General features: G+C 37.9%; 1 protein-coding gene across 1 annotated transcript in view; it reads left to right on the forward strand.

Annotated features, from left to right (window-relative positions):
* Positions 1-4,425: 4,425 nt before the first annotated feature.
* The window catches only part of LOC126355124 (cytochrome b-c1 complex subunit 2, mitochondrial-like), a 49,637-nt gene continuing 36,056 nt past the window's right edge, over positions 4,426-18,006 (forward strand). Inside the window, exons 1-4 of the mRNA XM_050005304.1 lie at positions 4,426-4,760; positions 7,465-7,610; positions 14,622-14,813; positions 16,378-16,594. Of these exons, the coding sequence (XP_049861261.1) occupies positions 4,716-4,760; positions 7,465-7,610; positions 14,622-14,813; positions 16,378-16,594 (600 nt within the window). The 5' untranslated portion in view covers positions 4,426-4,715. The remainder of the gene's footprint in view (positions 4,761-7,464; positions 7,611-14,621; positions 14,814-16,377; positions 16,595-18,006) is intronic.

Consider the following 18,006-nt stretch of genomic DNA (forward strand, 5'->3'; position numbering starts at 1 on the left):
CAATTCCACCCCAAATCAGCAAGGAACTTCCACCTTGCTGCACTCACTGGACAGTCTGTCTAAGGTGTCCAGCCTGATCAGGTTGCCTCCAAACACATCTCCGACGATTGTCTGGTTGAAAGCATATGTGACACTCACAGGTGAAGAGAAGAGATGCCAATGCTGAGTGGTCCATTCGGTATTTGTTGGGCCCATCTGTACCATGCTGCCTGGTGTCATGGTTGCAAAGATGGACCTCGCCATGGCCGTTGGGAGTGAAGTTGCGCATCATGCAGACTATTGCGCACAGTTTGAGTCGTAACACGACGTCCTGTGGCTGCATGAACGAAAATCATTATTCAACATGGTGACTTTACTGTCGGCGTTCCTCCGAGCCATAATCCGTAGGTAGTGGTCATCCACTGCAGTAGTTGCCCTTGGGCGGCTAGAGCGAGGCATGTCATTGACACTTCCTGTGTCTCTGTATCCATTCCAAACACCATCGCTTTGGTTCACTCCGAGATGCCTGGATTCTTCCCTTGTTGAGCCCTCTTCCTGGCACAAAGTAACAATGCGGAAGCGATGGAACAGCGGTATTGGCTGTTTACACGATCCGTATACCTCCTCCCTGGTGGAATGACTGGAACTGATTGGCTGTTGGACTCTCTCTGTCTAATAGGCACTGCTCATGCAATGGTTGTTTACATCTTTGGACTGGTTTAGTGACATCTCTGAACTGTCAAAAGGACTGTATCTGTGATACAATATCCACAGTCAACATCTATTTTCAGAAGTTTTGGAAACTGGGGTGATATATAAATTTTATTGATATGTGTAGATAAACGATAATATTTTTTTCATTATGCATTCAACAGTTTTTAAATTTTTAAGAGTCGTATCAGTTACAAAATTATCACAAACAATATACTGCACTTAGTTCTTAGGTTTGTTCTAGTGTAACACCAAAACAAAAAGGGCTTGGTTACTGTTTTAGACTTTTCTTTAAAAGGTTAGGATAAGAATTGATTAGTCATAACATCCAAGTGAATTTTAAATGGGTGATTAAGTGGGTTAGGGCCAGTTATGTGTGCACTGCAGACAATGGAGCTGGTGCATAGGACAGTAGATGTGATGAAGTGATGTTTCAGGACTCACCATGAGAAGCCAGGACCATACAGGAATACTATTTAGAATTAATGGACAGGATACCTTGAGGCCATTCTGGGCAAGTTTCTATGGCGATTACAATGTCGTCCACGTTAGGTGGATTACATGAAAAAATACATATATGCATTGAAATAAGAACACCGTGAATTCATTGTCCCAGGAAGGGGAAACTTTATTGACACATTCCCGGGGTCAGATACATCACATGATCACACTGACAGAACCACAGGCACATAGACACAGGCAACAGAGCATGCACAATGTTGGCACTAGTACAGTGTATATCCACCTTTCGCAGCAATGCAGGCTGCTATTCTCTCATGGAGACGATCGTAGAGATGCTGGATGTAGTCCTGTGGAACGGCTTGCCATGCCATTTCCACCTGGCGCCTCAGTTGGACCAGCGTTCGTCCTGGACGTGCAGACCGCGTGAGACGACGCTTCATCCAGTCCCAAACATGCTCAATGGGGGACAGATCCGGAGATCTTGCTGGCCAGGGTAGTTGACTTACACCTTCTAGAGCACGTTGGGTGGCACGGGATACATGCGGACGTGCATTGTCCTTTTGGAACAGCAAGTTCCCTTGCCAGTATAGGAATGGTAGAACGATCGGTTCCATGACGGTTTGGATGTACCGTGCACTATTCAGTGTTCCCTCGACGATCACCAGAGGTGTACGGCCAGTGTAGGAGATCGCTCCCCACACCATGATGCCGGGTGTTGGCCCTGTGTGCCTCGGTCGTATGCAGTCCTGATTGTGGCGCTCACCTGCACGGCGCCAAACACGCATACGACCATCATTGGCACCAAGGCAGAAGCGACTCTCATCGCTGAAGACGACACGTCTCCATTCGTCCCTCCATTCACGCCTGTCACGACACCACTGGAGGTGGGCTGCACGATGTTGGGACGTGAGCGGAAGACGGCCTAACGGTGTGCGGGACCATAGCCCAGCTTCATGGAGACGGTTGCGAATGGTCCTCGCCGATACCCCAGGAGCAACAGTGTCCCTAATTTGCTGGGAAGTGGCGGTGCGATCCCCTTCGGCACTGCGTAGGATCCTACGGTGTTGGCGTGCATCCGTGCGTCCCTGCGGTCCGGTCCCAGGTCGACGGGCACGTGCACCTTCCGCCGACCACTGGCGACAACATCGATGTACCCGGCCTCCCGCATGCCCACTATACGCCCTCGCTCAAAGTCCGTCAACTGCACATATGGTTCACGTCCACACTGTCGCGGCATGCTACCAGTGTTAAAGACTGCAATGGAGCTCCGTATGCCACGGCAAACTGGCTGACACTGACGGCGGCGGTGCACAAATGCTGCGCAGCTAGCGCCATTCGACGGCCAACACCGCGGTTCCTGGTGTGTCCGCTGTGCCGTGCGTGTGATCATTACTTGTACAGTCCTCTCGCAGTGTCCGGAGCAAGTATGGTGGGTCTGACACACCGGTGTCAATGTGTTCTTTTTTCCATTTCCAGGAGTGTATATTGGAACATAAGACAGGATGCTAGAAGCGACAAAAGCATAGAAATAATATAAAAATTGATAGTATTATGAGTTATTTAGTACAACAGGTCTGCTTTTGAAGCGTTTTCCCTTTGTTTAAGTGTTAAAGAGCTTTCTCTGTCAGTCATTTTTGGCTCTTATTTTTAAGGATATTAAGTGAGGAAGCATGTACCAGGACAGGTAAAGTATTGAAAAGCTTTATCTATTCATAACTGAACTGTGTTTTTTAGGTCAAGTTGTAGGTATTGGCTTCAGACCATATATTACATAATCCGAGGAAATCTTTAGTTTGCTTCTTCAGTTTTTTAACATCTTTCCAGAATTGAAGAAAATCGCATCATCTGTATACAGCAGAGTTTCGCATGGCATATTGCTGGGTAGGTCACTGATGTTATAAAAGGTAGTGGACCAAGTAGTGGTCCTTGGGGAATACCTTAGTAACATTCAGTCACTTTGACTTGTGATGATTGTAGCTTACAATTTGATTCCTGTTACTGAGACAGAATTTAATGAGGGAGAATACTAAGTCCCAAATGCTGTAACACGATAGCTTCCCCAGAAAAATATTCTGTGGTTTACAGAACCAAATGTGTTGCTCAGGTCCACTTATGTGCCTTTAGCTGCTGCACATTAAAAGGTACTGCACAATGGTAACAACATTTTCAACAGCTTGAACTGTTGATAACTGGAACCTAAAACCATATTGGGTTTTAGTCAATATATGGTTTTTGACAAATGCATACTATTTTTTTCTTGTATGCAATATTCAATTATTTTTGAGGAATTAGGTACCAGAGAAATTTGACAATAGTAATTACTGCAGGATTGATCAACCTTTTGTGTAATGGAATGACTACTGTATTTTTTTTAGACATTCTTGAAAACTAATACTAACAAACATCCACTTCATAAGTGTGTAGACAGGGGGTGATATTAAGTCCATTATTTTTTAATCACAGAATTTTCTGATTCAATTACATCACATCTTCATTTCCATTTTTCCCAGTTACAAATTGGCTCGATATCAGCAAAATTTTCGCATTGCATTATCTGTAAATATCGTTTCTATGATAATGAGCCAGCAAGGAAAGTCGCCTTGAAAGACAGATCAGTGGTCTTTCGACGTCTAAGGAAACAGTTCACCAAACGTTGCATTTCTCACAACAGTAGAAATCGAAAGTGTTACAGCTCATACGGTATTCATGATGGATACTGCATCTTAGTAGGCCGTCTTTACAGAATTGCCACTTTACATGAGTCTAGTTTGTGTATAGTTGGCTGTGGAAGTATCCTTGTGATAAATTTCGTACCAGAATGAGTTGAAACTTCGTGGCAGCTTAAAACTGTGTGCCGAACCGGAACTCAAACTGGGATCTTTTCCTTTGGCTGGTAAGTGATCTACCGACCAGACTCACGAACATACCTCAAAGCTTCATTTACGCCAGTTCCTTATCTCTTACATTCCGAACACTGACTTGGAGACTGTGGGTGTAAATGTTCTTATTACGGACGTTACAGATCATAGGATCAACAAATTTTCGTCTTATTGAAAATGTTACCAAGCCCATATAATGTTTTACTTTTGAGAGTCATGATCACATTTCCTATTTAACATGGGACACTGACAAAGATTATAATTTCATTAAATTCTCTACGTATTGCTTCTTCAATTTCTTGTTTCGCATTTTCTTCTTATCTACTGGAACCAATTCCCCTATACATTTATAAATTGATAAATTTTAAATTTGGCTCCATTGTTACTGAAAGCGATTTAACTTTTGATTCCTTCGGTGTGATGCTCGAGTACTTTCGGTAGAGATTGTAATATTCAAAAACCCGTAGTTTCCTACGAAAGCGCTACCAATGAATGGTTAAAGAAAATTCAGTGGTACGCTACAAATAATTTGAAGAATATTCATTGAAAACATTGCAGTTTTTCGAAAGCGTTTGGTGGATTAGCAAGAGCTTTGCGCAAGAACATCTGTAAGGTGTTCTTCCATACTATAATAACGCTGCTCTAGCTCTATCATTAGCGGCTGGGGCAGTAAAATAGTAGAGAATGGCTAGCAACGCTTTGAAAAAACCGATTTTACGAGTAGCTTCAGTAAGTTTTACATCAGTTTTTTAAATAGGCTATTGTGTATGTGCTCTCGGTTAAGAAGAAAGGAATCTGTTCCTTCTCAATCATTTTTAACCTGTGACTTTGAATACAGTGGAGAGGTTGCAGACGATGCAGCAAGAGAAGAAGTTACCGTAGTGTTTCATATTTGCCCCTCAACAAACTAAGACTTTTTTGGTTTCCTGTAGAAGCTTTGCCAGTGCTAATTTCGTTGTAGGAAACTAGAAGCATACCAGGTCAAAACCGAAATTATTAACCTCACGACCTCGAAGGTTAAATAACTGTATGCTTGAAGATATTGTTGTCAGCGCACCGAATGGATGGACATTGTAAATATGTTCACAGAATAGCAATAAAATTAATTCTTGCTAGCCGAGTAGTACCTCAACAATTGACAGTAATATGTTTCGTGTTCAGAGATCACTGGCCATCTATTCACTCACACTTGGTTGTTCTGTAAACACCATAATAAAGGAATATCAACAGGAGTCTAACGAATGGAATTACATATTAACAAGTGGAAGCAGCTGCTTCAGGCTATTTCTGCATAACGATACAGATTTCCAGTTTCGGTTAAGTGTTCATCCATTCATAGTCTTAAGGAAGCAGGCAGCTGTGATTTACCACTTTCAGTTGTTGAAGATTCTGGTATATAATACACACAAAAGAAAGAAAAATAAAATTTTAAGCAAAACTGCTATTTTTTAAAAAAGTTTCAATTTCAGCATAGAAGCAGCAGAAAATAGGTTGGGGTAACAGACTGATCTGTCGTTCTGTATTGTAACTTTATTGCTTCACTCCGTCATTTAATGTACTAAAGTGTACAACACGTTACGGGCATAGTCAAACAGATATGAGACATAACATTGTTTCTTACAGTGTAAATCACACTGAAAGTATTAAATACGCGTTGAAAATAATTTTAATAAATAGTAATAAAAATACTGGCCCTAATAAAAGAGTGTAGTTTTGAAAGATAATCAAAATATATATGATTATAATTTATGATGGGTCACCTTGAAGAGAGTCTTTAATGCTTACATGCAATGCTTTGTTAGGAAGGGTCATAAGATTTTTTTTAAATTTTGCTAGTTCTTGAGTGTTTTCTACTTCTTTCAAGAGATTTTGTGTTGTTTGATTCACATTTATCACCATTACTACCCAGTTTAGTAGAATGAGGAACGAGTCTTCACTACTTCTTTGACCTGTCACAGGGTGCGCTGTCCAGAATCCTGTGCAATCTGCTGATATTTTATTTCATATAACAGCAGTTGAGAGATATATTGACCAGAGACAGGTAGTGTGTTTAAATTTTTTAAAGAGTTGTTTACAGGTTTCTGTTGTTTGTACACAATTATTTTTTTCCATAAATAATTTAACTGATTCAGTACTATGACCCCAAAAATAATTCCATAGTGTAGTACTGAATGGAAAAGTTCATAATACATTTGTTGCAATGTGATGGCATTCAGCACATTCCTCACTGAGTGGAGTGTAAATCAGACTTAGCTAAGCTTGCACCTAATAATGTCGAGGTGATATGTCAGTGATGTAAATCCCTAAGGATTTAGTCCCATTGACAAATTCAACATTGTTGCCACGTGCTGTTGGAAGTGGGGAGTTCTGATCTGAACGGTGTGGAATTTTGAGCATAATGCGTTGAGGAGGAGTCTGTTTGACACAAGCCATGAGTCTCTTTCGGGTGTATTTCTATTAACTACTGACAGGGTAGATCTGTGTGTATTTGAGATAAGGACTTGTATTTGAGATATGGAAATAGTGTCACCAGCAAACTGAAACTCCTTACTAATGGTTAGGGAGGAGTGGAGGTCATTTATATAAAGTAGAAATAACAAAGGATCTAGAACTGAGGCCTAGGCACACCATGTTTTACGACTTTTGTAGATGAATGCACCCTATTTAGGATTCCTAATTGATTGACTTTACTTATATGAACGTACTGTGCTTGGTCTTTGACATAATTGCTGAGCCAGCCATAGGCAGTTTTTCTTGTCCCATAAGAATCCAACTTTTGCAAAAGTATATTGTGATTTGCGAATCTCGAAAGGCTTTGTGATTTGTGTTTTTATTTTCCTAGAAACCATACTGAGCAGAGGAAAGACTGTTGTTATTTCTGGGAAATGATTGTAGTCTGGCAGCCATAATTTGCTGAATATTGACAGTACTGCTTGTACATTTAATACCTTTTGTCGTATTTACATACTTCTTGGCACAAAAAGTGAAATGGTGAGGTAAGCCCAGAAAACACAGAGAATTAACAAATCTCTCAGAGTATTTTGATGCATATATGAACTTTTATTGCACATAAGTACAAAATGTGTTAGGGGATGGGGAAGAAGGTGGTACCATCACACTGCATCTGTCACTGACACCATGCAATGTTGAAATGCAATAGCATGGTAGGTGAGATGAAAATTATGACAATATTGGTTGCTGTCACTAATGAATGGATGTTGGCTTTTGGTCTCCTTTTGTAGAAGTTAGGAATGACTGTAATTACTCTGACTTCAAAACTTGTTAGTTACATTAGCTCACATCAGTAAACTTTTCAGTCCAAACCAGTGCCACAGTCATATCCCATTCTGTCTCACTGATCTCAGATATATTAAGCATTGCCTTCTGTGTGAAGCCTCTGTCGCACACCTAATTTTTAAAATGTTTGTTGTAGGTTCGAACTTTTGCTGCACAAGCCGCAACCCACCCTAGCCCAGGTTCACCAAAGGAAAATGTGAAGACAACAGTTTTGCCGAATAAACTGGTTGTGGCATCATTGGAGAACTATTCTCCAATTTCCAGAGTTTCTGTTCTATTTCGGTAAGTATATTTAAAGAATCAGGTTTGACTGTCCAATGTTTTTAACTGATTGCTTCAGCCAAATAAATGAGGACATAATAATTGTTCTATTAAGGTGCAAGCATTATGTTAGATTCAGTAATCTACACAATGTTTTAAAAATTTCGATGCTGAGTTTGTAGGCTTCTGCAGCTTGAATGAGATAACATAAAAGTTTTCTCAGTGTTTGCCAATGGACAACTGCAGGTTGCTACTCCTCCCATCATCAACAAATTAAGTTTCCCCCCTCCACTCAACATGTGAAACAAACGAACAGCTTTTGAAATTGTGATATGGTGCACAGCAGAGACTATGAAATGTTGGTTTTCTCCGTTAGTGATATCTAATTTTCGATATGATATGTCTCTATATCCAGAAAAAATTGAACAATTTATTTTAAGCTGGCCGGAGTGGCCATGCAGTTCTAGGAGCTGCAGTGTGGAACCGAGCGACCGCTACGGTCGCAGGTTCGAATGCTGCCTCGGTCATGGATGTGTGTGATGCCCTTAGGTTAGTTAGGTTTAATTAGTTCTAAGTTCTAGGCGACTGATGACCTCAGAAGTTAAGTTGCATAGGGCTCAGAGGCATTTGAACTTTATTTTAAGCTGACATGTGACTGTTCAAAATTAACTCGAGGGAAATGCTGTAGTTATTAAGCCTACAAAACTTTGAGGATGGAATAAGGCCATAGGAGCAATAATGCCTAGAAATAATTTGGCTTTACAACTTCTGACATTAAGCTGAGCAACTTACAATTAGCAAAATAATTATGCAAAACTGGTCCTACATTAAGAACTGGGGAATACTAGCAATCATGTTTTTTGTCTCCTGCTTGACAAAATTGAAAGCGTTTGGTGTTGTTGGTGTTGTTGTTGTTGTTGTTGTGTGTGTGTGTGTGTGTGTGTGTGTGTGTGTGTGTGTGTTCATTGCAGGAATGGTTCTCAAAATGTATCATAAAACTTTGGTATGCAAGTGTTCGCAGTGTGCTTCTATTGCCAACATTTGTAACTTAACAATAACATTATATGTTGTGCCTTTTTTGTTGAATTTTTACGGTATGTTATGGGACCCAGTCCGTAGCTCTTTCGAAGAAAGAAATTTGGGACTATCATTTTGCATCTCGTGATACCAGAAATATGTTTGCATGTGTTGCTTCATTTGCATGGTTCATATTGTCTGGCACATTCTAGTGTGAATTTTTTGCAGCTGTAAATCTGACTTGTTTTATGGGGCTAAAGTGGATTTCCATGGTACTGAGAAACAGTGAGAGGGTTAAAACTGGATGATACAGAAGTTAGCAGTAAGAAAATTATTACGTATATCAGAAGATGCAAATGATGTGTTTATTGGCAATGTACAAAAGATCTGAGCCTTTGACAGTGTATTCAACAAAAGCTCAACTAAATGTCTTTAATGGTTCTTTGCGTGCAGTGGCTCAGTGTGAAATCTGATGAATATCCTTGATGTTGTGCCTGCTTGACACATTGCCAGATGGTGGAGAGAGCCTATGACAGTTGTTGTGGCCAGATCTGAAGATAAGACACTGAAATATGTAATGAACATGTTAGCATGTGATGAAAATCATGGTGTTTATTGGAGGGGTAAATGGGCCAAGTTAGTAGCTCTATTGGCTACCAAAGAAAATGCTAAAGAAATGAGAAATGCAAATGATGCCACTGATACGGAAATTAAATCATCAAATATATAAATCTACAAACAAAAATAAGGTTAATTGTTTTGTTTTTGGTGTATTTGCCGTATAAAAGAGTCAGTGCTAAACAAAAAAAAGAAGTGTTTCTAAATAAAATAAAAATGACCTACCTGGCCAGGTTTTCATTAGTGGAGTAATAAGTGCAGAATAGGATGAGGACTTGTGGGCCACTAATTGTGAGGTGATGAATCACATGACTAAGAAAACTTAATAGTCACATTGTTGGTTAAGTTCACAAAACCACTACAGGTTGTAACAGGACGTCCTCCTCGAGCATTACAGTGGTTGTTGATACATGCATTATTTTTTGAATTTTGGACAGGTCAATATTATCACAGCTGCTTTTCTGAAAATTTTCATATAATTTTGTCCACAGTATGTTGTATTTCAAGCTAATATTTATGAGAAGGAATTACTTTATTTTCAGTGTTACAATCAATAAGTACTAGCTCTGAATGACAGTTAAAATTATGAATTATTCTGCACACTTATAATTTCTATTATTAATTACACAATTTGGGACTGTTTATTGTGTTTACTTCTGCATTGATTTATGAAATAATAATCGAAATTAATAAAATTCATTTGTCAAGAAAAACTGTGAATCCTTTGAAATATTGTTATTACCGCATAATGTAGTAGTAGTAAGCATGCCTCTGATGTGATTGGACGTATTTTTGTATCTGGGCAAACAATGTAATTTTAGGTTATGTTAATGTGAAAATTCAAAAGACTTTATAATATATTAATATGTGACAAAATATATTAATGTAACAACAAAAATTCAGCAACAAGAATATTCAAATTTATTTAGATCAATTCAACCATGAGGACCTAAAATGTTAGAATTTCAGCTTGAAGAATCGGACCCCTAGACAAGAAGAACTGGAGCCAACTGTGCATGAAAATCTAAGTTAACTAGAAAGTTTATTGTAATCTTCACTCCTCTCACATTTTTCATTAAAGACTTTGCTTATTGTGGACAATAACTGGATTTGGGAAGGAGTGGGGGGTTACAAGATTCTTGATTGTATTTTATTGGTCCTGTTGTCTACATAGCAGCTTATGCATAAGACATTGGACAAGTCAACTTACAAATATACAGGCTGAAAGTAATTTCAAGGCATACATATTTAAGCTTACAGTAATACACTTTACACGTAAGTATTTATATAACATATTTCATAAATTTAAATATTCTTCAATGGAGTAAAAGCAGTGATGCTGTAAATATGATATCTAATTTTCAATATGATATGACTCTATATCCAGAAAAAATTGAACACTTAATTTTAAGCCGGCCGGAGTGGCCGTGCAGTTCTAGGAGCTGCAGTGTGGAACCGAGCGACTGCTACGGTCGCTACATATGGGTAACAATTTGACAGTGAATTGACTATGAAAAGGGACTGTTTATTTTGAAACTTTTTTTAAGTGGATTTTATGCTGTATGGACAAAGTTGTGTATACTCCAGAAGGGTGAGAAAAATCTTTCTGTATCATTTGCTATGGACAAGTGGCTAGGTTCGTATTCATCAAAAGACGAGCCTGACGTCCAACACAATGATGTTGTTAAGGCGTGTGGCATATGCATTGGGGATTTGTTGAAGGTGATAAGGATATGAATGACAATACCAGTTAATCCTTGTAGTCGAAGGAATCTCTGCAGATTTTGTATGAACGCCTGTGTCATCAGAACAAATGCCTTGTTCAACAATTATTGAAGCAATGAAGTGTATAATTTGAACACTTTGGTGAAGAATTTTGCGAGGCATGTGTTATGGAAAAGCAGCATCAGAGTAGTGTTTGGTCATGTAGGTATTGTATTACACAACCTGGAGAAGTGATTCATGCTGACATGTATGTAACTAAGGAATGTAAATTGCTAAGAGGAGCTGAATATTTTTTGTTTTTTACCTGTGATTTTTCAAAACAGCAAATTGTTCATTTTCTCAATCAGAAGTCTTGCAGAGAAGACTGCGGAAATGCTGAACAGTGTGAGGAATTTTTGTGGACAATCACCAAAAGCATTTAATTTGATGGCGATTAGGAATTTGACAATATTGACGTAAATCTTCACACTGCAGAGTTGAACAGATGCCTTACCAGCGGAACTATTGTGGAACTAGCTTGAACCATTTTGCTAGCTCAGGATTGGCCGAAGCTTTTAACTGCAGAAACATAAACATGGCTGTTTATGTGTTAAATAGAACTAGTGAAGGTCATGTGAGTGGCAATATACTTTGCAAGCTATCCACAAAAAAGTTATATTTTTGGAATGAAGTGATTAATTCATATTCCAAAGTGAAGGTGAAATATATGGGATCCAGAAGGAATCTTTAGTGATTGCTTCAGTGGAACTGGTGGCTTTAGAGTCTGGATTGAATAGGAAAAAACAGGGTATTTAGAGCAAGGATGCTGTCTGTGAGTCCGAGGAAACTGGAAGGACAATGGCAAGCAAAATGAATGATGAAAAGTCATGTGCAAGGAAGTTCTAGTGAGAGAGAATTAAATAAGCAACAACTGAAGAAATCAGATCATCTTACTGAAATAATACCAGTGGAAATAAGAGCTTAGAATTATACAGAGGCTATTAAGTCTCCAGTCATGAGTGCTGCTGAAAAGTAATGGGGGAAGAAATGGCTTCATTGGAGAAAAATACTACATGAGCTGTGGAACCTCTGTCACAAGATTGTAAGCCCATTACAAACCATCATTTTATTATTATTATTATTATTTTTTAATCAAGCATAAAGTTGTTGGTAAAAGTGATCACTATAAAGAAGACTAGTTTTTCCTGTATTTAGTCAACAACAATGCATTGACTGTATTGAAACCTTTATTCCTATTGCTAGCTGTGAAACAGTTGGAGCAATTTTGAGTGTTGCAGCTAGTGAGTATCTTCATTTGGCCCATTTAGATGTGAAATTGATTTTTAGAATAATTCCTAAAGTAAGAGGTATACAGGTCGGCACAGAAGTCACTGCACACTTACGGTGGCTAGTACATGAATAAGTCTCAAAGATATTGATTTTTTAAATTTTTGTCTTAAAAAATTCTATGTGGCTTTCTGAACAAGTAGTAGTTTGCTTTTAGAAGGTTGTGTTGAAGAAAGCCCCAAAATAAAAGGAATTTAAAAGTAGCACATGACAATGGCCCCATGTCACGCTGACAGCACTGTTAAAAACAGAATTTTGTTATCACCGAAATCATCTTTGCCATTTGACTGAAGATAATTAGAGAAGTGTATGAATGGTAGGATAAAGACCCTAATGAGAGTTTTAACAACTGTATATGTGAACGGACACCAAAAACTGTTGTGATAGGACTAAGTAATTTAAAAAAAGGCGTGCTGGATGATCTGCTATATTTCAGTGATAGTGCAGTGTCAAGATTCGCTGCTGACCATGATGTTGAGTGCCCCTCATCTCAAATCATCAAACCTTGTTAATCTTAAATATTATGAAATTGATGAAAGTGCCAGGTGAACTAGGTGTGCAAAAAGCTTTAATCACCATTGGCAGCAGGAGACTCTTCTAAAACAGAGAAATCAGTTTTAGAAGTCACCAGAGAAGTAAGAATATTAATAAGTAGTCTGTAAAAGAAAAGGAAGGAAGAACAAAATCAGAAACACGATTAATATGGACCTGGGATATGTTGGTATTATGCAGATTACGTAGATAAACAAGTTTTGGCTTTAATTTGAATTCCACAAAAGTTCACTTTTGTGATGTTCTGATACACATTGGTTAAAAGCTGTTAAAGATGAAATTTTTTAAGTTGACGTGAAACATAGTTAACTGAAAAGTAGACTATCCTTATGACTTAAATTTCAAAATTAAGCTCTTTTTAAAGAAAAAACTAGAAGGTAATTATTGAAATTTTTGATGATCATTATTAATAAATTTTGTGAGCCATAATTTATGGCAGCAACACCTTTTTAAAGATCTGCCTTAAAGAAAATAGTGTAAAGAACTTCCAGGAAAAAAAGATCAGTCTTGTAGTTTGTTGTTTTTCTGAGACACATTTACCTAATCTGTGAATAAATAATTTTCACGATTTATTGTACTTGCAATGCAAAATACAATTTAGAAATAAAGTATGAGACTAAAAGCTGTGGTTTGTACATCAAAATGTCCGCGAAAGTTCTGTTCAGAGATGGTAAGCATTACATGGGCTTACAACTCTTATTCTTTGAGCCACACTATTTTGAAGACCGACAATTATTTCAAGATTACCTCTTATGTTCATGAACCAGTCCCCTTAAAGAATGTTTGTATATAGGTTGGTACGTTGTACATTGATATGGTTGGTAGGAGACAGGAAATGACACGTAGTATTAGAAATTAACATAAGTGTGTAGTGACTTTCGCACTGCCCTTGTGCGGCAGCATGAGGGATATGCTCTTGGGACTGATTGGTTGTGGAACCTTAATAAAGGTTTATATTGGCTAAAGCAGTCCTTGAGGTGCTGGAATCAAAGTTGATCCCTGTTCTACCAAGAAGGCCATGATAAATTGATGGTAGTTCTAGCCATCGGTTAAAATGAATGTGCTGTATTACAGACACTTCACAGTGGGTGCTGGTAGTGATGGACAGTCATTTGGACTATTGGCACACACATTTGCGAGAGCTATGCTGTATGTGGTACCAGTTTAATAACTATTGAACTGTTTGTCCACGAATTCCTTTATTGAAGCCTCAATGGCTTGTGCTGTGGCTCATATTCCCCAGTTGTTTACTGCCCTCGGATACGGTAAGCAGTGTTTACAAAAAATTTAGTTTTCCATAGATTTATTGCTGCAATCTGTAGCTCATAGTGTATTCTAATGATGTAAGAAAAATATATATTGCTACTGACTATGAAGATGACACAACGATAAGACTGTTATACACTAAGCTTTCTCTCTCTCTCTCTCTCTCTCTCTCTCTCTCTCTCTCTCTCTCTCTCTCTCTCTCTCTCACACACACACACACACACACACACACACACACACACACACACACACACACACACACACACACACACACACACATTCGTTCACAAGCAAGCACACCTCACACACGACTGCCATCTCCTGAGCTTTGACTGGATGCTGTATTATTGTTAATTGACATTGAAGGTGAAAGCTATTGTTTTGTTTCTCAAGCGTAGTCATTGTTGCATTTGAGCAGCAGATTCTTTAGCATTATGATGGGAACTGGACGTAGTGTACTTCTGATTACAAGTTTGTTAGCTGATTTCTATTTTATTGTAGTTATCATTATTATTTATGTTTTGACAGGGCTGGCTCCCGAAATGAGACGTGGGATAATTATGGCAGCACCCATGTTCTGCGGATAGCAACAGGTCTATCAACAAAGAATTCCACCCACTTTGGAATTGTACGTAATATTCAACAAGTTGGGGGTAGCCTGAGTGTCCAGGCTGACAGAGAAGTTGTGATGTACACTCTTGAAGCAAACAGAGATGCACTGTAAGTTTGTCATGAAATGTATTGTACATTGTAGTATTAAACTATAATAGATAAATACAACCATGTTGAAGGTGTCTTTTTATTATTTTTGATGATACAGTAGTGAAGTTGCAACATTTTAAATTTTGTGGGATTGTAGACAGATTGAAACATTTCTTGTGAGTATTACATTCAGGATCATGGGCAATAAATGACTGCTATTACCTTTACCACAATAATAATCTCCAGTCATTGACACTGAAATGTAAAAGCTTGCTTACTTATATTGTAAGGTATCATATTTTTGGATGGCCTTACCTGAGCACAGAGGAAGGTCTTAACCAGAATGCAATGTGTTGTCTTGCAGCTTACTGTTTGAGCTCTTCAGGAGTTCTAACTGCACCTTGTTTAACTATGCCATGTTGGTACATAGTTATACTCCTTCATTGGACTAAGGCAATGTTTTATGATTGGGGGAACAGAGTGACTCATTAATCACTAAACAGAGAGAAGATTTATAAAACCCATTTTACAGGAAAGTGGGCAATATATATACTTTTAATGGTCTGTAAGCAGAAATGGAAAAATGTTAATAGAAAACTAAGAGTTTCAATTCTAAGTTGAAGATGTTGGTTGCAACATTATATTTTGTTCCAGTTAAAAGTTTCTTGTTCTAAAAACATGCATACACGATGCCAAACATATTGTTTTCAAATTTTGCTTATTTAATCAGCATTATTTGAAGTATGTACATAAAAAACTTCAATATTATTTCTGATCACTACTATTTATATAAAGTGACTGTTTTCAATCGCACCATTCTGGTCATTTGCAAGCATAATGATAACAGTCAAAGAGAAATAAAGGTCTATGGGTTAAAATACTACATAAAATAAATGAAATGTACCTCAATAGCCTTTACTGCAAATCACAACTTGCCTGTACGACATTTAGTATGGCAGGCTGTAGTTAAATAAAGGGATGAGTTACTGCAGTAACAGCTGTGTTGTGTTGTGGGTACTTTATTGCATGTAGTATTTTAACCCATTGGCATTTTGTGACTATTTTTCTTTGTGTGTTATCATTAGGTCTGACAACAGCTGTGAAGTGTGATTGAAAATGGTCACCTTGCATAAAGAAATGATGTAGTCTACACATTGTAACAACAATTTTTTTAATACTTTACTGAGATGATTTATTCATCTAAACTGAACACACAGTCACTGGTTTCATTAGTGAGAGTAACGATGGCTGAGATTATCTCGTGGAAACTTGGAAGGAAGGAATGAAAGACTGAATACAAATAATATATGATATTTGTCGATAATTATGGATGAATTAACAGAAATTATGAAGTTCATGTCAATGCAAAAACTAAATGCTGACAAATTCTTTCTGTGAAGGCAGTATTGGCTATGTTGTTTTAATTTCATTAAAACATTTAAATATGCCAAAGGACTGCTGCTTATAATTGTAATTAATTTTGAAATTAGTGTTGTTTAGGATCTTTATGTAATCTAATTTTCTTGAAGAAATTAAATTTCTGATCTTATCTTGCAATGTTAATATTTCCTACTTGTTTCAGGGAAGACACTTTAAAATACTTGGAAGATGTCGCTACCAAACAAGCATTCAAACCGTGGGAACTGTCAGACAATTTACCTCGCCTGAAATATGAGCTGGCCAGTATTCCAGATCCTGTCCGAGCACTTGACCTTCTGCATACAGCTGCCTACAGAACGGGTCTTGGAAATTCCATATTCTGTCCACCGCATTTGGTGGGAAAACTTAGCTCTGAGACAGTAAGTTATTACTTTGTACTTTCGTACCGTACTGGCATCACTCCTGAGCTGCAACAACATTTGTTGAAGTCGCAATTTTTGTGAAGGAAAGCTTAAACAGTTCCATGTTTTGTGTCCACTCTGAGGCAGAAATTGTCATCAACATTTTTATTTTGTATATTCATGTAATTTGACTTTTGTTTTTAAAATGTTGTTCGCCAAGAGTAGCAAAAAAATCTTGGCTAGTGTCAACGTGTAAAGTCTGATGATACCTTGTTAATGCTTTGAGTGTCTGCGTTTGGCAGTTGGACATTATTCACCTTGCCTGGAAAAAAATTATCATGAAGATGTATGTTTGCCCAGGTAATAAGCAACTGCTGATACTTAGAATTACGTGAGTATTTTCTGATGCTTTTGGTTTCAAGTTACAGCTTAGAATTAGCCCAACGTGATTTTTTTCTTTTCCATAAAGTGAAGGAACTGTGTGGCATTGTTTTGAATCCTCAGAAGTAGCAGTCTCTACTTACAAAATCAGGGTGTATACGGCCCGGGAGATCTGGGAAAAACCCGGGAATTTTTTCATCTGGGAAAAACTCGGGAATTTTTTAGAATTCCGGGATTTTTCATTGTTTTAGATTTCAGTTAAAGTTTTGTAGGTTTGACATGTAAGATCTGATATGCTGCCAAAGAACTGCTGTCCACTACTGCTGAATAATACTGCAGCAATGAAAATAACACTCAAATAAAAGTTTAGTTGTATAGAAATGGGTAATTTACACAATGCACAGACCAGTTTGCTGACACCGAAAAGTGTCAAAGGCTTTAGGTCGAAGATTATGCAGTATGTCCGTAACAACTAATGTGCATTCGATGTGCGTCACGTCACAATTGTTTACATTTCTAACAGATCACCAGAAAATATTACGAATAGTGGCTTGAGATGCGTTAGTTACAAAGTAAATTTCCACGCAAGATGATTTATGTTAAGTGTGAGAATGTGCAGACAGTGCAGTGAATTTCTTAAATCACAGGGTGTTATAACTCTCATTCAGAACGTAACACTTTGAGGATCAGCCACTTGAAAAATGTCGGGCCCAGAAGATAAGTCATTTATGCCACTATTTAAAATTTTACCGGCACATTTGTATTTGATATGACTTAACGTGTCACACACTGAAAAAAAGACCGAGCTTCAAGTTAGTTTTCATATTTAATGTTGTTTCTTCATAGACAAAAAATTATGCAATCGATGGCAAAAAGTGTAATTGACCTCCAAAAAAATGTGCATGATGTGTTACTGAGCAATGTCACAAGTCTCTTCATGCCAGAACACCTCGACTTTTCTACGCAACTGATAATCATTTTGGCATGGTTTTAATTGCCAAATTATTGCCTGTTAGTAGGCCTACGGACTTCTATCATTTTAGGGCTAA

This window comes from Schistocerca gregaria, chromosome 3 (genome assembly GCF_023897955.1).
Source record: "Schistocerca gregaria isolate iqSchGreg1 chromosome 3, iqSchGreg1.2, whole genome shotgun sequence".
NCBI classification, from domain to species: Eukaryota; Metazoa; Arthropoda; class Insecta; order Orthoptera; family Acrididae; genus Schistocerca; species Schistocerca gregaria.